The following is a 27,471-nucleotide window of genomic DNA, read 5'->3' on the forward strand; positions in this document are numbered from 1 at the left end:
TGAAGTATTTCTTGAGCGTCCATGCAGATTAGATCTTGAACAGCTGCATGGAACACACAGGAGTCATGATTCCTGTTTCTGTGAACCAACTTGAATAAAGTCTTTCATCTAAAGCTCTCGCTGTTTGTCTATTTCATGAATCCCTCATCTCATCTCTGAAGGGCTCCATTCAGTTTAATACAGTTCAACATTGTAGTTTAGAGCTCTAGAAATTGCTTTTGTAACACATAATGCACAAAAAAGATAACAAGTTGAAATAATTTCAAAAAATTGTCAAGAATTATATAAAATCTACTTCAAAATGATTTTGAGGGTGAAGATTTAGAATGATAACTAGGGATTATAATTCAAACTTAACTAGTTTTGAGACTTCAAGTAGAATTTGTGTATTCTAAGTGTCCAAAAATTTTTCTGTATTGTAACAGGGCCTAATGGAATTATGAGAAATAAGTGTGTTGAAATGTTTGTTAATGAGTTCGTTTGTTTTATATATCTTTACAGTGTGGCCATTCTGCCCTCTTAGTCCTCATAATCTGAGGCTGCTGTCACATCCCATGTTCTATATGAAGTGTTCTGCAGCCACTTTATCAGTGATTAAACTGAAAAAGTCACTATCATTATTTAAATTAATTTGTTAGGAAAATATCAGATAATTTTTTCCTCCTGGGTACTTGTATCATTTACCGCCACTTATAAGTCAGTAACCCATCAGTTGCCTCCCATTTTATGTTGAATGCTTCTTACTCTGTCTACATATTATAATTTCTTTGAATTCAGGGATCTTAATTTACTTGAATCTTCATAAAATAATGTTCTTTTTTCATTGCTTGGATATCTACATGTGTGATCCCTTTTGTTAATGAAGATGGTCAAATTTGACTGTAATTTTATTAAGGAGCTTATTTATCATATTAAAACCATCTGGTCATAATGTTATAAATCTGGTATATGTTTATTTCCTTTGAGTGTATGAAAATTAAGGACCCAGAGAAATGTTGGTCTAAATGTTTCTAACTCCAAATGGCAAAAACACAAAAGGAGTTTGAATATTTTACATTAGGAATGAAATGATGTAGGTGGCATTTATTTATGCAGTCAGGGAACATTATTGGTATCAACTGAATACTAGGCTCTGCTATATGTAGCCTGGAGACAGAGTGATTAAAAAAAAATGACAAGATTGGTACCTGAAAGAGCTTATAGTCAGCAACTAGACGAAACATATTGAAACCAGACAGTAGCAGTGAGCAATGTGTAAGGATTATGAATACTGTAGGGAAGTGTGAGAGAGAGCAGCCGAGTGAAGGGTGAGCTACTTTGTATACAATGTGATTAGAAAAGCCCTCTTAGAGGAAGATACAAAGTATAACCAAAGGATAAGGAAGTACCTAGAGTTGTGGTCTCTGAAGATGGTTTCTCTCTGAAAGGAATCAGAATTTCTTAGAAAACTAGCTTACTGAAGATCTGGAATAGGAACTGTAAAAGAAAACAAAATTATTTAAATCTATTGGAGTCATAACGTGGGCGCCAACTTGGAGGAACTCCTGCTGACCACTGAGGTAGCATTTGGTGCATTGAGAGAATAATGACTGCAATAGGTTGAAACATCCATTTTTCAAAACATGTGAGTTCATAATGTTACTTTAAAAATCCATTCTTCACTTTTGGACCAAAACTAGGCAATCAAATATTTATCTTGCCTTTCCTCTAAGAATTGTACCTTAGCATACCCAAATAGTCCATGAGGGATAGTTCTTTAAAAAAGAATTCAAGCTAACAAATGCAGAAAGAATGATAAACTCTTCTCTTTTAATGAAATGAAACCAAACAGGCAATGAAACTTTTTCATTTTTCTTTATGTACATTTTAATATTTTGTGTTAGGAAATTTAAAAATCAGTTTAAAGGAGGAGCAGCAAGAATTCAGCCAGTAGGAATGAGAGTGATGGGAAGATATTTCATACAAATAACGCTTTGAAAAAGGTACAGAAGTGAAAAAAAATTATGTCCAGATTCAGAGAGGTTTTAGTAATTGGATTCCCTAAAGTACAAGGCAGGTAAGTAAGAGTGTTGTGGATATGCAGTTGTTTGTTAGTTTTCAGAATACATAGGACCTGAAAACAGTGAAACCATACTATTGCGAAGTTCAAAAGGAATTGAGATTCACAGGAGCTTCTCTATTATTCTTGTTTGGGCTCATTAAAAAAATAGTAAGCAGAAACATTCAACAGTGGATTTAATTAAGCCAAATTGATTTGGCATCAGACCTTACTAGAAAGGTATCATGTATAGAGTGCACCATCGATTTTACTTGGGCAGTTTGTGCTTAAAGTAGGCAGCCGATTAATGTGATTGTTCCTCATCTCAGCTATTTATTTGTTCTTTTTAAAGTTGGGAGATGAATACCCCAAACTTAACAATTTCTGATCCATTACATTGGGCCCTGTTACAATATTAGGTGACCACATATGTTTCCTTCTAAAAATAGTGTGTTCTATACTCAGAGTGAGTAATTTAACCTCTCTTGCCAGTGACATCGTCTTCGTTCAAATTCTGATACCCACTGTACCTGTTATGAATAAATACTGTTTTGTCTAGGTTCATGTTGGTATGGATAACAATAATTGGGTATTTCTTTGTGAAGCTAATTTTTTCCATTTAAGTGATTTGTGCCATGATATTACTTAAAAAGAAGAAGAAGAAAAAAAACCTTGAAGTCTTGTCTTGAAAATTACTAGCATGGAATAGCACCAGAGTTTGTGCATTAATTTTTCAAGCCAATATTTATCTGTCTGCTTCAAATTGAATGTGTTGTACTATTTTCTGGTATATGAGTTTGGCTCCTTGGATTCAGAAATGCAATAAATGCTGCAGCAGAGGAATGATGGGAAATTGAGATGTCGAACCGAGTCATCATAGCTCTGGAAGTGGACAGCTGTGTTCCCTGTGATATACCAGGGGTAGTTTGTTTTTATGGCTGGTCACATAGTATGATGAAGTGAAAAGCATTTCAATTAAGTTTCAATTTTCTCATCTTTATACTTACCTTTTTCCTAAAAATGAGGACAAAAGGACTTTGAAAATAATGAAACCAGTTATAGTGTTCTGCCATTTATCATTGGTTCTTTACTTCGGAATTAAATTTGCATATAGAAAGAAGGGATTTGCTAAGTAGTGTATTTTAAGGAAAAAAGCTTCCTTTATAGCACAATATTTATTTTATAATTTAATTTATATTACATTTGTATTTTTTAACAGGGTATCCAGAAGTTGGCTAGTCAGTATCTGAAGAGAGATTGGCCTGGAATAAAAGCTGATGATCGGAATGATTACAGGTAGCTTAATCAGTTTTCTTGTCCATTTTCTTTAAAACTTGTTTCACACAGAACCATGTCACATAATATAAAGACTCCAGTTTTTTAAAAAATTTCTTCATTTCCTCTGCTATGTTTTTAGACATGTCAAAATTACTAAACAATGTTAATGTTCTGCAACATATATAATCTATATGCAGTAGATCATTTTCATATGTCTTAAGTCTAGATTACATTTTGTTTAATTGATGGATACTCTCATAAAGAATTTAAAGTAGATAGATGACAATGGAACACAACTTGTTTCCTCAGTGACCTATAGATGAAACATTATTATAGCAATAATGAAACAGGATAATAATGTTCTATCATGATCTTGATTCTTTACTTCTGAAACAAATTCTACATTTGAAAAGATAAAATTCTATGAGCCTAGGGAAAAAGAGTTTGTGTGTGTGTGTGTACTTTATACACACCCAGGGTATCCAGAAATAGACTAGTCAACATCCACATACAAATTTTAAAGAAGGTAGATGACAATGAAATATAAATTGTGTCGTCATACAGGCGTCTTATAGCTGATTAACAATATTGTGACAGTTTCAGGTGAACAGTGAAGGAACTCAGCCATACATATACACGTGTCCATTCTCTCCCAAACCCTCCTCTCATCCAGGTTGCCGTATAACATTCAGTAGAGTTTCATGTGCTATTCAGTGGGTCCTTGCTGGTTATCCATTATAAATACAGTGTGTGCATGTTCATCCCACACTCCCTAACTATACCTCCCCCCAGAAACTGATTTGTTCTCTAAGTCTGTGAGTCTGTTTTTAAGTAAGTTCATTTGTATCATTTCTTTTTTGATTTCACATATAACAGATATGATATTTTTCTTCTCTGACTTACTTCACTGAGTATGACAATCTCTAGGTCCATTTGTGTTGCTGCAAATGGCATTATTTCATTCTTTTTAATGACTGAGTCATATTCCATTGTATATATGTACCACGTTTTCTTTATCCATTCCTCTATTGATAGATATTCAGGTTGCTTCCATGTTTTGACTAATGTAAAGAGTGCTGCAATGAACATTGGGGTGCATGTATCCATCATTCTGACTGGTGTGAGGTGATAACTCATTGTAGTTTTGATTTGCATTTCTCTAATAATTAGCAGTGTTGAACATCTTTTCATGTGCCTTTTGGCCATCTATATGTTTACTTCGGAGAAATGTCTACTTAGATCTTTTGCCCATTTGTTGGTAGGATTGTTTGCTTTAATGCTGTTAAGCTTCATGAGTTCTTTGTAAATTTTGTAGACTAATCCCTTGTCGGTCACATCATTTGCAAATATTTTCTCCCAATCCATACAGATATCTTTAAAGTATTTATAATTTTGTTTAGACTTGGATGTCTTTTTTTGCAGTTTATTTGGAAGTATTTATTAGCTTTTGTACTCAAGACTGTCCTTAATGTTGAGGGAAACTATGTCAAAGACAGGGTTTCAGAGTTTGCAGTCTGGTTGAAGTTAAGACTAATTATTACTCATGAAGCAATAGCAGAGAATCCAGGGTAATTAAGAACTCAGTATTGAAATGTGTGGTTTGGAATCTGAATATTTATCAAGTTACTGGGTCATAAGAGAATTTCTTAACAGAACTAGAAAACTGAAGGGTACACAGGAAACCTTAATAGTATTGCTGATGTAAGTAAAGCCTGACTTAGGAAGAGGCTGCTTGCTGAACAGTGGAGAAGGACTCCAACTTATAGATAGGTTGTATTCCAAGTTTGTTTGAATTTCAGGTTGTGGGCTACCAAAGAAATAAGGATAAGGTTATGACCCCAGGCTAGCTTATACAACCTAACTTTTAAAAGTATGGTAAGCCACTGGAAAAGGGAATGGCAAACCACTTCAGTATTCCTGCCTTGTGAACCTCATGAATACTATGAAAAGGCAAAAAGATAGGACACTGAAAGATGACCTCCCTAGGTTGGTAGGTGCCCAATATGCTACTTGAGATCAGTGGAGAAATAACTCCAGAAAAACTGAAGAGATGGAGCCAAAGCAAAAATAACGCCCATTTGTGGATATGACTGGTAATGGAAGTAAAGTCTGATGCTGAAAGAGTAATATTGCATAGGAACCTGGAATGTTAGGTCCATGAATCAAGGCAAATTGGAAGTGGTCAAACAGGAGATGGCAAGAGTAAAGGTCGACATTTTAGGACTCAGCGAACTAAAATGGACTGGAATGGGTGAATTTAACTCAGATGACCATTATATCTACTACTGTGGGCAAGAATCCCTTAGAAGAAATAGAGTAGCCATCATAGTCAACAAAAGAGTCCAGAATGCAGTACTTAGATGCAATCTCAAAAATGACAGAATGATCTCTGTTCATTTCCAAGGCAAACCATTCGATATCATAGTAATCCAAGTCTGTGCCCCTACCAGTCATGCTGAAGAAGCTGAAGTTGAATGGTTCCATGAAGACATACAAAATCTTGTAGAACTAACACCAAAAAAGATGTCCTTTTTATTAAAGTGGAATGCAAAAGTAGGAAGTCAAGAAACACCTGGAGTAACAGGCAAATTTGGCCTTGGAGTACGGAATGAAGCAGAGCAAAGGCTAATAGAATTTTGCCAAGAGAATGCACTGGTCATAGCAACCACCCTCTTCCAACAACTTAAGATAAGACTGTACATGTGGACATCAGATGGTCAATACCGAAATCAGATTGATTATATTCTTTGCAGCCAAAGATGGATAAGCTCTATGCAGTCAGCAAAAACAAGATTCCCTGGAGAAGGGAATGGCTACCCATTCCGGTATTCTTGCCTGGAGAATTCCATGGACAGAGGAGCCTGGTGGGGTCTATGGGGTTGCAAAGAGTTGGACACGACTGAGAGACTTTCAGTTTCACTTTCACTTTACAGGGAGAAGAGGTTTGGGAGCCCTGTGGGGTCTCTCTTATAGGACACTATTCTGGAATTCCAGTTGAGTTATTTCAAATCCTGAAAGATGATGCTGTGAAAGTGCTGCACTCAATTTTGGAAAACTCAGCAGTGGCCATGGGACTGGAAAAGGTCAGTTTTCATTCCAGTCTCAAAGAAAGGCAATGCCAAAGAATGCTCAAACTACCGCACAGTTGCTCTCATCTCACACGCTAGTAAAGTAATGCTCAAAATTTTCCAAGCCAGGCTTCAGCAATATGTGAATCATGAACTTCTGGATGTTCAAGCTGGTTTTAGAAAAGGCAGAGGAGTCTACGGCCATGCCACCCTGAATGCGCCCGATCTCGTCTGATCTCGGAAGCTAAGCAGGGTCGGGTCTGGTTAGTACTTGGATGGGAGAAAAGGCAGAGGAACCAGAGATCAAATTGCCAACATCCTCTGGATCATCGAAAAAGCGAGTGAGTTCCAGAAAAACATCTATTTCTGCTTTATTGACTATACCAAAGCCTTTGACTGTGTGGATCACAATAAACTGTGGAAAATTCTGAAAGAGATGGGAATACCAGATCACCTGACCCACCTCTTGAGAAACCTATATGCAGGTCGGGAAGCAACAGTTAGAACTGGACATGGAACAACAGACTGGTTCCAAATAGGAAAAGGAGTACATCAAGGCTGTATATTGTCACCCTGCTTATTTAACTTATATGCAGAGTCCATCATGAGAAACGCTGGGCTGAAAGAAGCACAAGCTGGAATCAAGATTGCCAGGAGAAATATTAATAACCTCAGATATGCAGATGACACCACCTTTATGGCAGAAAGTGAAGAGGAACTAAAGAGCCTCTTGATGAAAGTGAAAGAGGAGAGTGAAAAAGTTGGCTTAAGCTCAACATTCAGAAAACTAAGATCATGGCATCTGGTCCCATCACTTCATGGGAAATAGATGGGGAAACAGTGGAAGCAGTGTCAGACTTTATTTTTTTGGGCTCCAAGATCACTGCAGATGGTGACTGCAGCCTTGAAATTAAATGATGCTTACTCCTTGGAAGGAAAGTTATGACCAACCTAGACAGCATATTAAAAAGCAGAGACATTACATTGCCAACAAAGGTTCATCTATCTAGTCAAGGCTATGGTTTTTCCAGTAGTTATGTATGGATGTGAAAGTTGGACTGTGAAGAAAGCTGAGCACCGAAAAATTGATGCTTTTGAACTGTGGTGTTGGAGAAGACTCTTGAGAGTCCCTTGGACTGCGAGGAGATCCAACCAGTCCATCCTAAAGGAGATCAATCGTGGGTGTTCATTGGAAGGACTGATGCTGAAGCTGAAACTCCAATACTTTGGCCACCTCATGCGAAGAGCTGACTCATTGGAAAAGACCCTGATGCTAGGGGGGATTAGGGGCAGAAGGAGAAGGGAATGACAAAGGATGAGATGGCTGGATGGCATCACCAACTCAATGGACATGGGTTTGGGTGTACTCCGGGAGTTGGTGATGGACAGGGAGGCCTGGTGTGCTGCGATTCCTGGGGTCGCAAAGAGTCAGACACGACTGAGTGACTGAACTGACTGACTCATTCTGCCTTCACCTCTGCAAAGCCTCACCTTCTAATACCATTATCACCTTTGAGGAATAGGATTTCCACATATGAATTCTGGGGGAACACAGACGTTCAGATCATAGCAGGTCTTTTCTATGTAAATATTCTTTGGAGTTCCCTCAGCTCTCCAGTGACTATTTTAAGTCATCTATTTTCCTGTCTTTAAATATTGCCTATAAACTAGTAATGATCTGTGTTTTTAGGAATTCTGCAGCTTGGGAACAGACCTCATTTTCTCTTAGGAATGTTAAGTAGCTGCTTCTCTGCTTTCACAGTTCGATTTGCCACAGTACCACCTTTCACAATTTCATTTGCCACAGTACCACCCACCATATATATGTCTTTGTAAAACAGGCCTACTGTCACCCCTTACTTGAAAATCTGTTGTTTTTCCCTTCTAATAGTATGTAATTTTTAAAAAATTCTGATATCCAAAGCCACAAGGAGTCTTGACCCCAAATTACCTTTCTTTCCTCCTTTCTTACCATTTCTCTTTCTTTCATGCTAGGTTCCCCAGCTCTTGGGAGCTTTAAACTTCAGCTGTATTGCAGTTCTTATCACACCTCAACTAGACTGAGTATCAGTCAATCCCTGCCTTTACTTCTGTTACCTAGGATGAGGGTAGTCTCCCTATCTACTACCAAGACCAACAATACGTGGACACTTATTTATTAAGCACCATACTTTCTCCTTATATCAGTCACTATATATGTTAATCTTAGATTATGAATTTAACGTGCCAGCATTTTCTAGAGTCTTCTTGATGTGTGATGTTGTTTTCCAAGTCAAGAAAGATATGTGATTTTGTTTGTTAAACTTGTTTTTACTTAAAAAAAGTAATAATGGTTTCATGTGCAGTTTTAAGAAATAAGACAAAGAGTGCTGTTACAGTTTCCCCAGTGGTATTATCTTGCATAACTGTACTACAGCATCACAGTTAAGAAATCAATATTGATACAATCCACCAATCTAATTCAGAATTCACCAGTTTTACGTGCTTTCGTCTGTGTGTATGTAGGTGTATGTATATTAAGTTCTGTGGTGTTTTATTACATATATAGATTCATGTGACCACTGATGCAGTCAAATAAATTTGTTGATTTGTTTCCTAATAAAAATTTTTCCTGATAAGGTTTGATCTGTTTTCCAGTGTCTTAGTTATATGAGAAATAGTTTACAGCATGATTTTAGGTGGTATATGGATCAGTTTTTTTTTTTTTTAATTTTTTGCCACATCATGCAGTATGTGAAATCTTAGTTCCCCACAGGAATCAAAGCTGTGCCTCCTGCTTTGGGAGTGTGGAATCTTTTTTCCCATTAATTTTTTCATTTTAATTGGAGGATAATTGCTTTACAATATTGTGATGGTTTTTTGCCATACATCAACATGAATTGGCCACAGGTATATATGTATGTCCTCCCATCCTGAACCTCCCTCCCACCTCCGTCCCCACCCTGTCCCTCTGGATTGTCCCAAAGCACTGACTTTGGGTGCCTTGCTTCATGCACTGAACTTGCACTGGTCATCTCTTTTACATATGGTAATGTACATGTTTCAGTGCTATTCTCTCAAATCATACCATCTTTGCCTTCTCCCACTGAGTCCAAAAGTCCGTTCTTTACATCTTTGTCTCCTTTGCTGCCCTCCATGTAGGATCGTTGGTCCTCTCTTCTAAATTCCATATATATGCATTAATATACAGTATTTGTCTTTCTTTTTCTGACTTATTTCACTCTGTAATAGGGGGAGAATGGAGTCTTAACCACTGGATCAGTGAGGAATCCTAGCTCAATATTTTTGAATTCTAATTACAACTTAATTATTATGGCAAGTTTTATTTTTCAATTAGTATAGAATATGAATTGTAAGATACATATATCTTCATTTAAAAGGTGAGTCATTTTAACAAAAAAAAGATAAAAATGGTATAGGAGATATGAGGTACAAACTGTAAGAAATACACAAAGAACTTAGGATACCTTTATTAGAGTGAGGACACTTTTTTTTCTTTTTTTACTTTTTATTTTATTTTTGATTGTGCTGGATCTTCATTTATGTGCATGGGCTTTTTCTCGTTGCAGCATGCAGGACCTACTCTTCGTTGTGGTGCTCAGGTTTCTCCTTGCAGTGGCTTCTCCTGTTGCAGAGCACAGGCTTTAGGTGCACGGCCTTCAGTAGTTGCATCTTGCAGGCTTAGTTTCTGTGCAGCATGTGGAATCTTCCCGGACCAGGGATTGAACCCACATCCCCTGCATTAGCAGTTGGATTCCTATGCATTGCCCCACCAGGGAAGTCCAAGACTCTTTTAAAAAATTCTTTAATAGTATTGCTGGGACCAGGAGCAATATTATGTAAACAGAAGAGCAGAGGTTTGGAAGCCAGACAGATTCTGGATTTGAATCTAGTCTCCATCATTCCCTCCTCTCCTTCCTCCTGTAAATATATATTGAGTGAGTCTGCTATGCGAGACCCTATTCTGTGTGCTGAGGATACTAGAGTGAATAAGACAAAGTTTCTGCTTTGTAAAAGTGAAAAAAAAATAAGTGTCTTCACTCTGATAAAGGGGTATCCTAAGTTCTTCGTGTATATCTTATACAGTTTGTGCCTTATATCTCCTGTACCATTGTTATCTTTTTTTTTGTTAAAATGACTCACCTTTTAAATTAAAAATATATATCTTACAATTCATATTCTAATTGAAAAATAAAAGCATTCATTCTAGTGAAAGACAGGACAATAAGCATGTGAGTAATTAAACATGTTACTCTGTGATAAGGATAGTAAGAAGAACAGAGTACTAAGAAGTGCTGGGCACTGTAGCGGCTATACTGTGTAAAGCATAGACTTTAGGAGGACAAGAGCAGAATCAGAGAGAGGTCATTTAGGCTATTGTAGTAATCCAGGTATGGGATAATGGTGGCTGAAACCAGGGTAGTAGCAATGGATAGACAGAGATAGAGAGTAATCAGTTTCCTTTTATTTTAAAAGTCTAATGAAAAAAAAAAAAAAAGTCTAATGAATAGTATTTCTTGGTGGATCAGATGTGGAATATGAGGAGGAAAAAAGAATCAGTGATGACTCTAGTGGTGTTGGCTTGAACAACTAGAAGGTTTGAGTAGCTGTCAATGAGGTGAAATAGATTAATAGAACATTTTAGGGAAATCAAGAATTTGATTTCAGACATTAAGTTTTAAGATACTTGCTAAATATCTTAAGTCAGATATGTTAAACAGGCAACTGAGTAGTTACAGAAGATGTCTGAATTAAAAATTCAGGAATAATCAGCATATTGACAGTATTTAAAACCATGAGACTACATGAGCTTATCTAGGAGAGAGTGTGTGGTAGTAGGAGAGAAGAAGTTGTGGGAGAGAAGAAGCTGACTGTGGGGACACTCAGCTTTTACAGGGCAAAGAGATTGAAAGGAACCAGCAAAGGAGACTAATCTCTGGTTAGTGAGATAAAGGCAGACCAAGAGAGAGTGATAATCTGGAAGCCAAGTGAAGAAAACATTTTAAGAAGGATAAATTAGGTCAGTAGTGCTGATAGCCTGAATAATAGGCCTAAACTTGAATCGACTATTTGGATTAGCCACAGGGAGATCTTTGATGACTTTGACAAGTAATTTCAGAATGGTGAATGTTAAAGCCTTATTTGAATTGAATCAAGAGTGACCAGCAAGAGAAACAGAAGCAGTAATTTCAGACATTTCTTTCAAGGAGTTTTGCTGTTAAAGGGAACAGACTTTGGGGTGGTAGCTAGAGGGAAATGGGAGGGTTGATGGAAGATTTATTTATTTATTTTTTAAGATGGGAGATATTATATGAGTATGATCCAAGAGAAAGGAAAAAGTTTATATTGTAGGAGAAAGCACAATTGCTGGATTGCTCTTCTTGAGTTCAGTTCAATCGCTTAGTCGTGTCCGACTCTTTGCGACCCCATAACTGCAGCACTCCAGGTCTCCCTGTCCATCACCAACTCCCAAAGTTTACTCAAACTCATGTCCATTGAGTTGGTGATGCCATCCAACCATCTCATCTTTTGTCATCCCCTTCTCCTCCTGCCTTCAATATTTCCCAGTATCAGGGTCTTTTCAAAAGAATCAGTTTTTCGCATCAGGTGGCCAAAGTATTGGAGTTTCAGCTTCAGCATCAGTCTTTCCAGCGAATATTAAGGACTGATTTCTTTAAGGATGGACTGGTTGGATCTCTTTGCAGTCCAAGGGACTCTCAAGAGTCTTCTCCAACACCACAGTTCAAAAGCATCAATTCTTCGGTGCTCAGCCTTCTTTATAGTCAACTGTCACATCTATACATGACTACTGGAAAAACCATAACTTTGACTAGATGGACCTTTGTTGGCAGAGTAATGTCTCTGCTTTTTAATATGCTGTGTAGGGTGGTCATAATTTCCTTTCAAGGAGTAAGTGTCTTTTCATTTCATGACTGCAGTCACCATCTGTGGTGATTTTGGAGCCCCCCAAAATAAAGTCTGTCACGGTTTCCATTGTTTCCCCATCTATTTGCTATGAAATGATGGGACTGGATGTCATGATCTTAGTTTTCTGAATGTTAAGCTTAAGCCAACTTTTTCACTCTCCTCTTTCACTTTCATCAAGAGGCTCTTTAGTTCTTCACTTTCTGCCATAAAGGTGGTGTCATCTGCATGTCTGAGGTTATTGATATTTTCCTGGCAATCTTGATTCCAGCTTGTGCTTCATCCAGCCCAGTGTTTCCCATGATGTACTTTTCATATAAGTTAAATAAGCAGGGTGACAATATACAGCCTTGACATACTCCTTTTCCTATTTGGAACCAGTCTGTTGTTCCATGTCCAGTTCTAACTGTTACTTCTTGACCTGCATGCACATTTCTCAAGAGGCAGGTCAGGTGGTCTGGTATTCCCATCTCTTTCAGAATTTTCCACAGTTTATTGTGATCCACAGTCAAAGGCTTTGGTATAGTCAATAAAGCAGAAATGGATTTTTTTTTTTTTTTTACTCTCTTGCTTTTTCGATGATCCAGCTGATGTTGGCAATTTGATCTCAGGTTTCTCTGCCTTTTCTAAAACCAGGTTGAACATCTGAAAGTTCAACAGTTCACGTATTGTTGAAACCTGGCTTGGAGAATTTTGAGCATTACTTTACTAGCGTGTGAGATGAGTGCAATTGTGTGGTAATTTGAGCATTCTTTGGCATTGCCTTTCTTTGGGACTGAAATGAAAACTGCCCTTTTCCAGTCCTGTGGCCACTGCTGAGTTTTCCACATTTGCTGGCATACTGATTGCAGCACTTTCACAGCATCATCTTTCAGGATTTGAAATAGCTCAACTGGAATTCCATCACCTCCACTAGCTTTGTTCATAGTGATGCTTCCTAAGACCCACTTGACTTGACATTCCAGGATGTCTGGCTCTAGGTGAATGATCACACCATCTTGATTATCTGGGTCATGAAGATCTTTTTTGCGTAGTTCTGTGTATTCTTGCCCCCTCTTCTTAATATCTTCTGCTTCTGTTAGGTCCATACCATTTCTGTCCTTTATTGATCCCATCTTTGCATGAAATATTCCCTTAGTATCTCTGATTTTTCTTGAAGAGATCTCTAATCTTTCCCATTCTATTGTTTTCCTCTATTTCTTTGCACTGATCACTGAGGAAGGCTTTCTTATCTCTCCTTACTGTTTTTTGGAACTCTGCATTCAAATGGGTATATCTTTCCTTTTCTCCTTTGCTTCTTTCTTCTCTTCTTTTCACAGCTATTTGTAAGGCCTCCTCAGACAGGAAGTCTTGAGTTAGAGGTTATATAATGTACAGATGTGAAAAATGGCCTTCAGAGCATAAGTAATTTTTGGAGTAAAGAGAAAGATAACCCAGTATATTGGTGCAAATGCAGGGAGAGAGGTCGCTGTGGAGGGAGCATGTGGACATTGTCTTCATGCTTCATTATCAGCTGGAAAGTGTGGTCATATTAGAGGTTTGAGATGAGAGGGGAATGTGGGAAATAATTATCTATAAGAGTGAGCAAATAAGTAAAGTAGGGGAATATAGTAGGATTGCTGGGTAACACGGGCTTCCCTGAAACCCCAGTTGGTAAAGAATCTGCCTGCAATATGGGAGACCCCAGTTTGATTCCTGGATTGGGAAGATCCCATGGAGAAGGGTAACACTAAGGTTTATTTGACATGAATTTAAAGTGAGAATAGGTAGCATGATTATTTTCTTCAGCAGTGCTCTGTTGCACAGACGTTGGTATAGTGTAAACAGAATTTTGGATTTAACCAAGTTTGGAATTTGTAAATTATAATGATGGAAAGAGAGTGAGGCAGAGGTAATATGGTATACATTAGAGAGTGATAATATTGGAAATCTAGGCTGGATAAAGGGAGCCATAAAGGAAGATTATGAGAAGGGAGTAAAGGACAGTGGAAAGGAGGCAGGATGAAATGGATTGTGGGCTCTGATTGGGTTGAGTAATTGTTGAAGTAAGAATCCTAAAGAGAGTGAGAAGGAAGAGGCATTGGTCAGAGATTAGATGATTAAATTGGTATTAGAGTAGACGGATAGTTATTGATAATGGCAAAGTCTAGGTTATAACCATGAGAGTACTAGTTCCTGGTGAATAGCCAGAGGAAAATTTCACAACTTCTCCAAGCCTTACTTTTTCTCCTCTGCAAAACAGGGATAATGCCTGTCTTACAAAGTTGTCGTAAGGATTAAATGATGTGGTACATGTAAAATACATGACATAGTGCCTAGCATGTGATAGGTTCTTAATAGAATCTCCTTGCTTTCTTTTATAATTTTGAGTCTTATTTCCTCAGCTGAACCAGAGTAGTAAAATACTGTAAATGCTTGATACCTTTCCTTATGTTACGAAATTTTATATATGAAGCCTAAGGAAACGAAATTTTTAGGAACTCACTCTACAACCCATTATTATATTCTCAGTTGAAATGAAAAACACCATTGTCATTGGAACTACCACTATTATGTTAATAAGTACTTCTACAAAGTACTTCTGTAGTATTTCTTCTACAATTCTGTGACTGTTACTATTTATTCATTTAAAAGAATCTGTGTGGCAAGAATTTTCACATCATTTGCATTTAATTGTTATAATAGTGGTACATGGTGCTGGTATTTTTATTATTTTTCCATTTGCCAGTAGAGGAAATGAAAGTGTAGTGAGATGTGCTGCAGAAGATTATATTGGTTAAACTAGAACTTGAACCCAGATCTTCTCACTAACTGGTAACCGAATTTCAGGCAATTCATGGTGTGTCATTGTTGAAAATATTTGTGTTCTACGTATTTGTCTGCTAATCTCTAAAGATCTCTTTTTAAACTCTATAATGAAAGGATTTTTCTTTTTATTTTACAGTCTTTATGATTTATACATTCATCCATCCATTCATTGTTTTCATTCAATACATACTTATTGTAACCTTTCTAATTATTAGGCCACGTGCTAGGTCATAGAAATACAGTTATGAGAAAGACATACACCCCTGCCTTCAGGAAATTTTTTCTGAAGTGAGATGGACAAACATTTACAATTACATAAAGATACTTATAATTGAAGGAAAAGTGCTAGAACCATGTGAACAGACCTTGTGAACCATGTGAACAAGGAAGGATTTGATTGAGTCTGTGCATTGGCTTGGTGGTGATCATGACACTTCCCTGTGTCAGTCACTTAGTCGTGGCGACTCTTTGCGACCCCATGGCCTGAAGCCCATAAGGCTTCTCTGTGCATGGAATTTTCCATCAAGAATACTGAAGTGGGTTGCCATTCCCTTCTCCAAGGAGACTTCCCTGAGGAAGTTCCATTTAAGCTGAGATTTGAAGGATAAGCAGCAGTCAGTTAGATGGAGGGGTAAAAGGAAGAAGGGGCAAGCGTGGATGAAGGAATTCTTTCTTCCCTATTCCCCTCCTTTGTCCTTTCTTTCCATTTTTCCTTCCTTCCTTCAGATTATAATTATAATGGTTCTTTCTCATTTTCTTTATGGTTTTAAAATGTATTTTAAGTATAAATTAATAATTACAAAGCAGAGAACTGAATTTTTCTTAGTGCATTCTCGAAAATTATCAATTTTGGACTGCTTACGAGGTTCTGTGGTGAGTTTACCTTCTAGATTCCATTAGTGGTCATGCAGTGAGACCATGGAGGACGTTAATTTTGCTGTTTTTTTCCAGTTTTATTGAAAAATAATTGATAAACCTCACTGTATAAGTTCGAGGTATACAGTGTGATGGTTTGCCTTATGCATATTGTGAAATGATTACCGCAGTAGGTTTAGTTAACATTTATTATCCCGTATTCATTTTGCTCTTAAACTCCATCATTGGTTTTATGCTGACAGTTTTTGCTGGCACAACACACTGACTTTTTTTTCCAGAGGTGAATTAATATACCTCTGTTTAAAGAAGTGAATATTTCCATCTAAACTGATGCATTCAGTGTATTATATAAACTACCAATCCATTGCACAAACTATTTATCCCTGTAGTTGAAAAATACAGTTTCAAGGTTGTTTTTTTTTTTTTTTTTCTCAGTTCCAAGTAGAATGGGGACCCAGGCAACTTTTCTTTTTCTTGTTTTCACACTGTCATCTGTTGACCCACAGCTAGCATTTTATGTATTGATAGCACGTGGTCCCATATATTGCTGTAGCAGGAAATCCATTAGACGTAAGAAGAGAAATCTTATTAGATGAATATTATATCAATGCAATATCTCTTTTTAGCAAAGTACCACTCATTGTTACAAGTTCTAAAATATGTTTATAACTAGTATAGGATCATGTTGGGACTAAGGCATTTAGGAAAGCAGAAGAGAAGATTTGAAAAGGAAATTGACTACAGAAAGCAAAGAATGAATAATTCTTTGACTTTACCAAAAGATTCCTGAGAGCACATTTATCAAGCAAAGGTGATGGAACTTGGTTGGAATGACTCCAAGAGGCAATGAGATTCTGGATAAGTGTTATTAAAACAGAGAAACAGATGTAGAGCAATAATACCATAGACTTCTTTTGTCTAACAAATAGACTTCTCAAGAACATAAGCAATTGCTCATGATTTTTTTTCCAGTCACATCCATTTATGTAAGAGAGCAATATAATATAGTTGAAAGAAAATGTACTTTAGAGGTATTTGTCTGTATCTCAGTACTGCCACATTCTTGTGTGAGCTAGGGTGATCTTCTAAATTTGAGCCTCAGTTACCTCATCTCTGTAATCAGGAAAATACCTTAATGAAATAATGAAATTTGGTATTCATAGTGACAGTCCTGAAACAGTGAAAGACCTGCAAAGTCTGAATTATTCACTAATTTTTTTATAGTGTTAGCTTTGTCTAGAATTGTAATCCTTGTATCACTTTGCTCCAGTATCATGAATAGCTGATGAATCAAAACAGCCCATTGTCAGGCTATAGAGAAACAGAGCATATTCCATGTTTCTACTTGTTATATATGCTAAAAACATTACTACCTATGAACCAATATAAATTCACTTTAAACTAAAAAGAAACTGTTAATTCTGTTTGTTGGTGCTAGCCAGAGAGCAAAAGATTAGGCAACTTGTTCTTCCTTTTCTCTGCCTAATACTTTTCTGTCCCTCTTTGAATTTAGGAGCATGTATCCTGTTTGGAAATCTTTTCTCGAGGGAACAATGCAGGTAGCCCAGTCTCGGATCAATATATGTGAAAACTATAAAAACTTCATTTCTGAGCCTGCAAGGACAGTGAGAAGCCTAAAAGAACAGCAACTAAAAAGGGTATCGTTTCTATTTGTTCTTTTCTTTTAATATCTCACTACTACGTTTATAATCTGCAAGATTATGTTCAATTGCATTTTACACTTTGAATTTTTCTCTATGTTCCAAATGTTTCTGATTTTAACATAGACTTTCTGATTTCAACATGTTCCCTCTGGCTACTGTATTTTATTAATTGACACAGGTGAGTGTGATTTGAATCTGAAAGCTCAGTAAACATTTCTTACAAATATCACTTTTCAATTTAACTCAAGGAAGTAGACCTCCTTAGATTGGTGTATATTAAAACAATTACAGTGTTGTCAATCCCACTAAGTCTTGATAAAATCTTAGTTTCGGTTTGATCCATTTTGCATAATAATTTAAAGGAAATTGACACATCTTGACCATATCTAGCAAACTTATTACCAAAATTGGGTTACTCTAAGGTTTAATTATATAAACTACATAAAAAATTTTAAATGATTATACAGAATTTTAAAATTCATAGAAAGAATAATGTGATTTTTATGAAAAGCTTGTGATTGAAAGTAGGTAATTGAATTAGATCCTCTTAGGAAATAGTTACAAAATTAGAGATTATCATGATGCCTAAGAAGTATTTAAATATTTTTTATGGAAGTATTAATACTTTAAAAATTATTAAAGTAATTATTTAAGGAAATAATATTTCACAAGCCATTGTTTTGATTCTAATTGTCCTTTGGATTTTCACTAATTTTTACAAATGAAAACTAAATAGGCTAATCTTCCATTTTTGCCAAAGATGATTTTAGTAGCACGAAATCAATGTTATTAATAAATATATCTCTTTCAAGCACTCACGTAATATCAGTGGGTTTTAACATACTTCTATAAGAATGCCTCTGCTCAAAATTGTCTTTCAAAATTTTCTTTCAAAACAATACATGGTCACTGACCAAACAAGGCTTTCAATTGGAAGAAAAAATGTTGTGTGTGTATGTATCCATCAGCCCACGCAGAGAGTGAGTCGGAGACAGAGGTAGAGAATTGATCTAGCTCCTTCCTAACTGGGAGGAAATATGATGTTTCAAATAGCCGGTACATTCACCAAATCTAATTGAATTATTGGAAGTTCTACATTTCTCAATATCAGAATATTTTGAAAGAGTTAACCGATTTGTGCTCTTCTACGACCTGAATGTCACTGAACATACCGGGGCAAAGAATGCTTGGTGAGGTTTGACAAGTCCACTTATCTGTGAATTAGCTTATATTATAGCCAGTAATAATAGTGTTTATGTTTTATCTAAGCAGTTGTTGAACACTAAATATATTTTGAGCATTCGAGGAGGGAATGGCAACCCACTCCAGTATTCTTACCTGGAGAATACCATGGACAGAGGAGCTTGGCAGGCTATAGTTCATAGGTCACAAAGAGTTGAACACAACTGAAGCAAGTTACACACACATCATATATTGAGCATACCTATCAGGACTCTGAAATTGCAGATGACAGAAACTTACTTCAAACTGACTTAAACCAAGAAAAGAATGTATAACTAAAAATTTCAGCGGGGATGGAATCCAGGCAGGAGTGGATCCAGGAGCTCAAATGATGGCATTAGAATTCGTGTTTCTTCCCATCCGTTAGCTTTCCCCGGTGGCTTCATTCTTCAGCAACTCTCTGTGGCATAGCAACTCTCTCCACATTGTGCTGTCCCTAACATGCCAGATTTACAAATATCAGAACTAGCAATTCCACAATTTCCACTTTCCCCAAAGTTCTAACAAAACTACCAGAATTGAAGCTCATTGACTTTTCTTGAGTTACAGAGGTTATAGTCCTTGTGCAAACTACATGGACTAAAAATGGGAAAAGATGATTCTCCAAAAGAAAATTGAGATGGATTCCCAGTGGAGCAAGAAAAGCAACACATGGCCACAAATACTGACTTTTCCAATTGTACTTCCCAAACTTTACAACAAATTGACTCCACATAGGATCAAAAAATCATCTGTTTTTTGTTCTGTACCCCAACCCTTTCTCCATACTTTCTTTTTTCTTTTAGCCTCCTTTTGGATTAATCTTGTATTTTTCTTGTTGTTCTTTTAGGGTGATGAGAACACTTAATATGAGCTCTACCCTCTTAACAGATTTTTTAAGTGTACAATACAATATTGTTATCTATAAGCACAATGTTGTGCGGACAATCTCTAGAACTTATTTATTTTGTATAACTGAAATTTTTTATGTTTGATTATTTTATGTATTTCATGTAAGTGGAATCGTGCAGTATTTGTTCTTCCGTGACTGGCTTATTTCACTTGGCATAATGTCCTCTAGTTTCAACCATTTTGTTGCATGGATGCGTGCATGGGATATCCTTTTTTAAGGCTGAATAATATTCTACCATATGTATATACCATATTTTTTAATACATTCATGCATTTATCCACATTTTCGCTATTTCCATATTTTGACTTTTGTGAATAGTGCTGCAGTAAACATGGGAATACTAATATTTCTTTGATATCCTGATTTCACTTCTTTTGGATAAATACCTAGAAGTAGGATTGCTGGATAATGTCTGATAGTTGTAGTTTTAATTTTTTGAGGAATCACCATGCTCTTTTCCATAAAGAGCTGTACCACTTTGCATTCTCACCAACAGTGCACAAGGGTTCCAATTTCTCCCCAACCTTGCCAATACTTGTTGTCATTTGTGTTTTTGGTAATAACCATCCTAACAGGTATGAGGTGATATCTCATTGTGGTTTTTTTTTTTTTTTTTTTTTTATTTTATTAGTTGGAGGCCAATTACTTCACAACATTTCAGTGGGTTTTGTCATACATTGACACGAATCAGCCATTGAGTTACACGTATTCCCCATCCCGATCCCCCCTCCCACCTCCCTCTCCACCCGACTCCTCTGGGTCCTCCCAGTGCACCAGGCCCGAGCACTCGTCTCGTGCATCCCACCTGGGCTAGTGATCTGATTCACCATAGATAATATACATGCTGTTCTTTTGAAACATCCCACCCTCACCTTCTCCCACAGAGTTCAAAAGTCTGTTCTGTACTTCTGTGTTTCTTTTTCTGTTTTGCATATAGGGTCATCGTTACCATCTTTCTAAATTCCGTATATATGTGTTAGTATGCTGTAATGTTCTTTATCTTTCTGGCTTACTTCACTCTGTATAATGGGCTCCAGTCTCGTCCATCTCATTAGAACTGATTCAAATGAATTCTTTTTAACGGCTGAGTAATATTCCATGGTGTATATGTACCACAGCTTCCTTATCCATTCATCTGCGGATGGGCATCTAGGCTGCTTCCATGTCCTGGCTATTATAAACAGTGCTGCGATGAACATTGGGGTGCACGTGTCTCTTTCAGATCTGGTTTCCTCGGTGTGTATGCCCAGAAGTGGTATTGCTGGGTCATATGGCACTCATTGTGGTTTTGATTTGTAGTTTCCCTGGTGATTAATGACATTGAGCAATCTTGTACTTTTTATTATCAAAATTTCCTTCACTATTAGCTTTTTAACTTTATAATCTTGTTCTTTTAGTAATTACTTTAGAGATTCCAATATGCTTTTTTGACATACTATAGTTTACCATGAATTGGTACTTTTACTGCTCTTCAAACTTCAAGTCTATTGTGAATTAGTATTTTACCACCTCTTAAACAATGTAAAAATGTTTTAATAACGTAATTCCATTTACCTCCCTATTAGGACTTCTTTGCTATTAGACCTTTTGTCTCTTTCCATGTCTTGTACTTTTTCTGCACTTTCTTTATTAATGTACTTTTTTCTGCACTTCAGTCTGAATATTTTCAACTGTTATCTTCCAGTTGATTAACACTCTGTTCTGCTATTTATCTTTTTCTTTTTGTGTGTTTTTATAGATGGATTGAAGTAGAGTTGATTTACAATACTGTGTTATTTTCAGTTGTACAGCAAAGTGATTCAGTTTTATATATTTTTCAGATCATTTTCCAGTATAAGTTATTTCAAGATATTAAATACAGGTCCCTATGCTATACAGAAAATCCTTGTTACTTACCTGTTTTATTCATAGTACTTTGTATCCATTAATCCCATACTAATTTATCCCTCCTTTCCTGCTTTTTCTCTTTGATAATATGTTTGTTTTATATGTCTGTGAGTCTATTTCTGTTTGTATATAAATTCATTTGTAGTTTTTGGATTCCACATATAAGTGATATCAGATAATATTTGTTTTTGTCTTACTTTCTTCATTTAGTATGATATTCTGTAGGTCTATCCATGTTGCTGCAGATGGCAAAATTTTGTTCTTTTTATGCCTAAATATAGTCCAGTGTGTGTGTGTATTGTGTATGCCACATCTTTATCATTTTTTTGAATATCGTTGATTTATAATGTTGTCTTAGTTTCTGCTGTAGTGTAGTTATATATACACTTATGTCCACTCTTTTTTAGATTCTGTTTCCGTATAGGTGGTTACAGAGTGTTGACTAGAGTTCCCTGTATATGCTACATCTTCTTTATACAATTATCTCTCCATGGGCACTTGGGTTGTTTTCATTTCTTCACTATTGTGTATAGTGCTTCTGTGCTGTTCTGCTATTTCTTTCTTTCTTTTTTTTTTCATTTATTTTTATTAGTTGGAGGCTAATTACTTTACAATATTGTAGTGGTTTTTGCCATACATTGACATGAATCAGCCATGGTTTTAAATGTGTTCCCCATCCCGATCCCCCCTCCCGCCTGCCTCCCCATCCCATCCCTCTGAGTCTTCCCAGTGCATCAGCAGAGGAAACCAGATCTGAAAGAGACACGTGCACCCCAATGAGCTGCTATTTCTAATCTGCTTTTAAAACTTATCTTTTGGAATCTCAGTGTATTTTTCAGTTCTGGAATTTTTTATTGTTTAAAAAATGGAGTCCATGTTATTGATGCAGTTCTTCATGTTTTTTCTTTCTCCTATTTAATGTATTACTCCTAATCTCTGTTTCATAGTTCCACTATTTGAACACTGTAGGTCTCTTTTTATCAGTACCTGTTTTTTTGTTTGTTTGCTTATTTTTGGTTATTTGGGTCTACTGCTTTTGTAAGCCTCATGGTGCTGTATATTGTGGATAAAAACTGTAGTGGCTCTGGAAGATGTTTCCTGTTTCCAAAGAGAGTTAAGTTTTTTAGCAGGCAGATAGAATACTATTTAATCACTTTGATTCTGATAGGATCTAGTGTTAGACTTTTTAGGCTTGTCTGTTTCACGTTTGTCCTTACTTCTGGGGTCTTACCTGAAAGTATAGGATATTTAACAAAGCCTTTCTGTTTTGACAAGACTTGAACTCCAGCCTTTGTCTTCTCAACATCATGTAGCTGCTCTGCTCCCTCTGTTCATTGCTCAGCTCATTAGCCTTTTAGCTACTGTTCTTTCCTGAATTTCTTGGAGCTTCATTCCACACATGCCATTTAGAAGTCAACTGATGACTTGGGGAAGTTGCATAGATTTTATGGCTTGCTTCTCTGTAGTACTCTTCTTCCCAGATTGAGTCTCTCAAGTTCCTACTCTTTTGGCACCCTCAAACTCCAACCTCGGTTTCCACAGTCTAGTTAAAAACAAAAACCCTCTTCTGTTTATATTCTGCTTCTCTGTACTGTGATTCAAAAATTGCCATAAGGAAAAAAGTCAAGGTGAATGTAGAGCATACCTAGCTGTGCTTCTCTTCTTCCAGATATTAAGTCCCTTAAGTCCAGTGTGTATTGCTGTTCTTTAATTCTGGCTATTTCTAAAAAATCTCTGTTGTCTAACTTTTACAGTTAATAGACAAGAAGAGGATAGTCTAAAACAAATTGTTCATGATCAAAACCAATTTGACTTAAAATTCTCCATCTGTAATATCTTTTTAATTGAAGTATAGTTGATTTGTAGTATTAAATTAGTTTGAGTTGAATAATATAATGGTTTAAAATATTTATAGATTATACTTCCATTTATAGTTACTATATAGTACTGACTATATTCTTCATGCTGCACAGTATATTCATGTATCTTATCTCTTGCCCCTCTCCCCTTACCTCACTCCATTAATAACCTTTGGTCTGTTCTTTATATATATGAGTCTGCTGCTTCTTTGTTGTATTCACTACTTTATTTTTTAAATTCCACATGTAAGTATTAATGTACACTGTTTGGTTTTCTCTGACTTATTTCACTAAGCAAAATACCCTCTAAGTCCATCCATGTTGTTGCAAATGGCAAATTTTCATTCTTTTTTATGACTGAGTAGTATTCCTTTGTGTGTGAACTATATGTATACCATATCTTCTTTACCCATTCATCTGTTGATGGACACTTAGAATACTTCCAAATCTTGGCAATTGTAAATAATGCTGCTATGAACACTGAGGTGCATGTATCTTTTTAAATTAGTGTTTTCATTTTCTGTGGATATATTGCCAGTAGTAGATTATTGGATCATATGGTAGTTCTAAGTTTTTGTAAGGAACCTTCATACTATTTGCCACAATGGCTGCTCCAGTTTATGTTGCCACCAACAGAGTACCAAGCTTCCCTTTTTTCCCACATCCTTGCCAGTGTTTTGTTATATGTGATCTTTTTGATGATAGTCATTCTGATAGGTGTGAAGTCATACCTCACTGTAGTTTTGATTTGCATTTTTCTGATGACTAGTGATGTTGAGCATCTTTTCATATGCCTGTTGGCCATCTGTATATCTTCTTTGGAAAATTGTCTATTCAGATCTTCTGCCCATTTTTTAATCAGGTTTTTTTAAATATCAAATTGAACTGTTTATATATTTGAATGTTAACCTCTCTGTAACATTTTAATGTTTGTGTTCTTTTTAAAAATTTTCTCTATTTTGTCAGTTTTATTTATTGTTTAAATAGTTTTACAGAAAAATAGCTTCTTCACCTCAGTAGACTATTTGTGTTTCCTACTCCTTTACCTTCTTAGTTTTTATAGTAGTTGTAATTAATACATAGATAATTATTTTTAGATTATTCTGTTTTTTTTGCATTCTCTATTTCCTAATTTATTGTTAATGTTTCTATACAAGCTTTATGTTTATTATTTTTTACTTCGGAATACATCTTTTGTTTATTCTGCTTTATTCAATCATTCCTCTGTTTTATTAGCACTAAGGTAATAAAAATTAAATTTTTTTTAAAGTTATTTTCTTAGGATGAATTTCCAAGACATGACTACCGGGTCAGAGAACCTTCAAGTTGTTAGCAGATCTGTCTATCCAGTATCTGTGTCATACCCATGAATCATACTTTTAATTTCTTCAATAGAATCCTGAATTATAATATTCACATTTTTCATTTTGTATGGTCCCTTAGCTGTAATGTAAACTTACATTCATGTCTCTGTTCAGTGCTAATACCTTTTAGGAAAAAGTTGGACATATTTCACATCAAGGCTTTTCTTAACATAGATACTGTTAAGCTTCTTTTTAAGTATATAACTTAATCCTCCTCAGAAAATTGGATTTCTACAGAAAAAAATTTTTATTTTAAAAGTTGGAAAGGAAATCCTATTCTTTTGCAAATTAAGTTTGATGACTTTTATTTAGTAATTATTTTTGATATTTTGCTGTGTACAGGCATTTTCCTTTGAAGAAGAACCCAAATTACTTTCACTTGAAAGAAAGAGTTCACTTGGGTGGTAGAGAACACTTGGTTGTTATTTTAATGAATGCTAGGGAAGAAAGGGTCACAAGAGATCTCTTCATTGTGCACACAGGCTCTCTCTAATACTGTTTCATAAACTTATCTTAGAAACGTATGTAAAGAGAAAAATCAAGTAGGATAGACCCAACTAGAGTTTAATGAAGAGATTTTTGAGAAGTCCTTTAAAAAATATGAATAACACAAAATTCTTCTAATATTGTGGCACATATAGAATGTAATTTAATTAATAACCTTTTATAGATGGAAATTAATTAAGTAATATCTATGAGATACTTGGTTACCCGAGAGTAAGGAGAGATGTCTTTTCCTTCAAAGGGTAGGGGTATAAGGAGTGAGTGACTGTGTGTGTGTGTGTATGCATGTGCTTGTGTGTATGTGCCCATGTACATGTACCCACGGTGTTCACTTTGTGTGAGTATTCCAAGATTCTATCCACATGGCTTGCAATCCTCAGGAAAACCTTTGACCTACTGTATTTCATTTCCTCTCAAAATATTCAAATTAGCAGACCTTTTCAGTGCTTGTGTATCACCATGGGACTCTTGGGCTTCCCTTCATTGATTAGTTTTTCTGAGGCCAAGTTTCATTGTTTTGGACATACATTTTGGATATAGATACCTTACACCTGACTCTTCTTTTAAATAATCCATCCCTTTTGCCCATTAAACACAGCTGTATTTTTTCAGGCTATGCCCCACTTCCTGATTATTAATATCTAATTGTACCCATGGAGCTTTCTCTTAGCTCTTCACACATGCAGGCATGGCATTATTGGGATGTTTAGCACTATTCTGTGGGAGTGTCAGGTTGTTATGAAGGAGGAAAGAGGTGTTTTTGGTTTTGTTTACCCTTTATTTATAGCCTGACACTTATTACATGCTCAATAAATGTACCCATAGGGAACCTTTCAGTTCTCTCTCTTCCTGTAGAGTAGTCCCTTTCTTAACACCTAAGTTACTGAGAAACTCTAGCCTGTATGTCAAACGTTTAAGTTTAAATTTATTTGTGCTTTACCCTTGCTCTTCTGATGTCCTTGTTCTACTCTACACTGTTCATCCTGGCACAGTAGTCTCTTAACCAGTACCTCTTCCTGCTTTGCTGAGTTTCTTCAGTCTCCACCATATATTGACAGTGTTATTCCAGGCTCAGAAGTTTTTCAATGGAGGCTGCCCTGAATTGACCTCAAACTGGTAAAACTGGGGAAACTCAAACTGGGGAAACTGGCCTCAAACTGTTTCCAACTGGGGAAAAAAATTCCACTTTGGACATCCAGAAGGGTCCCAAAGCAGTGTTACGTGGGCCCCATTGTGTTATAAGAATTATTCATTAAATATTTCTTTGCATTATTATGTCTGTCCCTTCTCCTAGAATCTGTATCCAAAGAGTTGAATTTGGGATAGTTTTGAGTAATAATTGTTATGTGATACCCAGGTTTCTTGCTTCTCCTTCATCTTGGACTTACCATGTTAAACTTCTTAGATTTCACTCTTCCTTCACTCAGTGCTGAAGTGAATCCTTCAGTACCCTTTGTGCCATAGGAGACTTTATTAGTATTATGAAGATTATACAATTGCTTTCATCTTTTGCCTTTATTGCTGTGCTCCAACACTAAGAACATTTTCTTTATTGCTCTTCTTATGCCCTAGTCAGTTATCAGCAGCACTCAGAGGTTATTTCTCAAAGCAGAGTTACTAGACAAAATGTGACACTATTCCATACATTACTTGAAATGGGAATACCAGCTGTTCACTGGATTTTAATTTGCAATTTGAAGGGTTCTAAAAGTGCTGATTCTTCTCCTAGGTTTCCATCCTGAGGGCATAGTGCATAGTTCTTAGGACAGACTCATTTTCTATAAGCCTAAAGACTAAAATCATAAACTGCACTTTGTATTTTACAGTGTGTGGACCAGTTGACAAAGATCCAAACTGAATTGCAAGAGACAGTAAAAGATTTAGCTAAAGGCAAGAAGAAATACTTTGAGACTGAACAGATGGCTCATGCAGTACGAGAGAAAGCTGACATCGAGGCAAAGTATGTGTTTTAGCATTTCTGAAAAACTAATTATGCAAATAAATGTGATTTTTGCCAGTACTTTGTTTTCTGTTAGTACAGGGCATTTCATCAGACATGTAAATGT

The 27,471-nt window shown here is 36.1% G+C and overlaps 1 protein-coding gene across 2 annotated transcripts in view; it reads left to right on the plus strand.

The window, feature by feature from the left end:
- FCHSD2 (FCH and double SH3 domains 2) overlaps positions 1-27,471 on the plus strand; it is a 245,329-nt gene that overhangs the window by 89,364 nt on the left and 128,494 nt on the right. For both annotated transcript variants that reach the window (XM_065944799.1, XM_065944798.1), the window contains exons 4-6: positions 3,258-3,334; positions 17,507-17,651; positions 27,232-27,365. In XM_065944799.1, the coding sequence (XP_065800871.1) occupies positions 3,258-3,334; positions 17,507-17,651; positions 27,232-27,365 (356 nt within the window). The remainder of the gene's footprint in view (positions 1-3,257; positions 3,335-17,506; positions 17,652-27,231; positions 27,366-27,471) is intronic.

This window comes from Muntiacus reevesi, chromosome 9 (assembly GCF_963930625.1).
Source record: "Muntiacus reevesi chromosome 9, mMunRee1.1, whole genome shotgun sequence".
Taxonomy (NCBI): domain Eukaryota; kingdom Metazoa; phylum Chordata; class Mammalia; order Artiodactyla; family Cervidae; genus Muntiacus; species Muntiacus reevesi.